Here is a 1678-nt window from a genome sequence, read left to right as displayed (position 1 = left end):
AGATAGATATATACACAGATAATCTATGCACAGCAAGCCAAACATACAAAAAATAAATACTCTCACCCCTCTACTATATTTACAGAACAGATCTTATAATCCAGGTTTTGTTAATAAATATTTCTAAACTGCCTGTACAGGATTTGTTTTACTTATGTTGATGGATAGCCACAAAGCATATTCAACATATTTACAAAATATCTATAAATATAGTCTTAAAATAAAGCAATAGCTACTGAACCTTCAGCCTGGCTGGTTATGTACATTGAGTTAGTAGCTCAGCTGTTGCTTATTCACTATCACAAATGGGTAGTGCAACAAGTTAAAGTGTGTATAAAAGATTATACATACAAAACTCTCACATCCTTTGGATGTTTGCAGTTCATTATAACTTTGTGGTTACCCTTCTGCAACATAAATAATGATCAAAAAGAAGAAGCAGGTTCTGTGATCCAAAGCAGATTTGTTCAGTGTGTTGTTCGGAGTAGCAACTTCATCCTCATGGTAACCCGTCGTCTTCTAAGCTTAACGCTACACGCTGGGAGGGAAAAGGACACACTTGAGGAAGTCTGTTAATTGTGATGTTGTTGCTAACTTCTATTTCTTGTGAAAACTCTCGTTGTTGACCCAAGTGTATTGGTGACAAATGTGTTCCCCTCCCGCCCCCCCAATCAGGTCACTTGCTCAAGTGTTGCTAAAGAGATGTTGGAAACTTTAGTACCCTTGTGCAGTGGATAAGGTTCCTTGTAAGGGATGGCACCTGCTCTGGTGTGATCTTGTGCAGGACCTTTAGATGACATAGGGCACGACCTACATGCCTGTCTCTTCACTCAGAGCTTATGCATCTTTGTGCTCTCTTCTGAAAACACAGTGCAGCTGTACCTGCCAGTGCTCAGCTCCCCAGGGCTGCTGCTCAGAGACATTCCTCAACTCCATAGAGAACCTCATTCACTCCTCCTTGTGAGGAATGTGACTTTTCTTTTACATGGTTGTTATGGAGAAAATATTCTCCCTGGTTTGTAGAGAAACTTCATTTATCCTAAAGATAGTTTAGACACTTGGTAGCAGTCTAAGCAGAGATATAAGAGAATCCACTAAAGGATAAGGACTCACCTGCCCCATACTGAGGTAGCTTTACTCTTGTCAGCTTAGTACCTTGATTAGGACAATTGTTCTTCATTGGAATGGAATATCATATTTTACAGAGCTCTATATTCTAAGCCAACTGCATGAGCTGCCTAGAAATTTAGTTTCTGCCTAATGAATGGTATTAAAGAGGTTCTGGTTCTTGTCATTAATGGCACATGACCAACACTAATGGGCTGGAGATAATTCTGTATTGAAACTCTCAACAGAATTCATCTCCTCCATCAGCCACTTCCTCAGGTACTTACTGCAGGGTAGACGTGTCCGATCTGGGCAGTTCGCCCAATGTGGATTTCGTCTTCATCCTCCTCTTCTGTTGTCTTCCTGTACACTGGATTATCAAAGTTCATGCTTTTAGTGTTCTTCCGTTTCCAGTTTCTCCAGATGAGGTATCCCCCCATGCACAGTAAGCCAATGACCACTGAGGAGAGGGGGGAGAAAGGACTGTTAGCCAGGCATGGATCTGCGGGGATGTTGCCAGTAGCCATCCCTGTTTAATTGTCTTAAAGGTGACTTTTGGGGCTACTTCTCC

General features: G+C 41.4%; 1 protein-coding gene across 1 annotated transcript in view; it reads right to left on the bottom strand.

Annotated features, from left to right (window-relative positions):
- Positions 1–1678, bottom strand: part of LRP8 (low density lipoprotein receptor-related protein 8, apolipoprotein e receptor) — a gene marked incomplete at its 5' end in the record, with an annotated part of 22893 nt that continues 21215 nt past the window's right edge. The window contains 2 exons of the mRNA XM_009069358.1: positions 1–538; positions 1395–1567. Of these exons, the coding sequence (XP_009067606.1) occupies positions 500–538; positions 1395–1567 (212 nt within the window). The remainder of the gene's footprint in view (positions 539–1394; positions 1568–1678) is intronic.

This window comes from Acanthisitta chloris, unplaced genomic scaffold, assembly GCF_000695815.1.
Source record: "Acanthisitta chloris isolate BGI_N310 unplaced genomic scaffold, ASM69581v1 scaffold33592, whole genome shotgun sequence".
NCBI classification, from domain to species: Eukaryota; Metazoa; Chordata; class Aves; order Passeriformes; family Acanthisittidae; genus Acanthisitta; species Acanthisitta chloris.
Note: the sequence above shows the minus strand (reverse complement) of the source record. Positions and strands in the feature narration are given on the sequence as shown.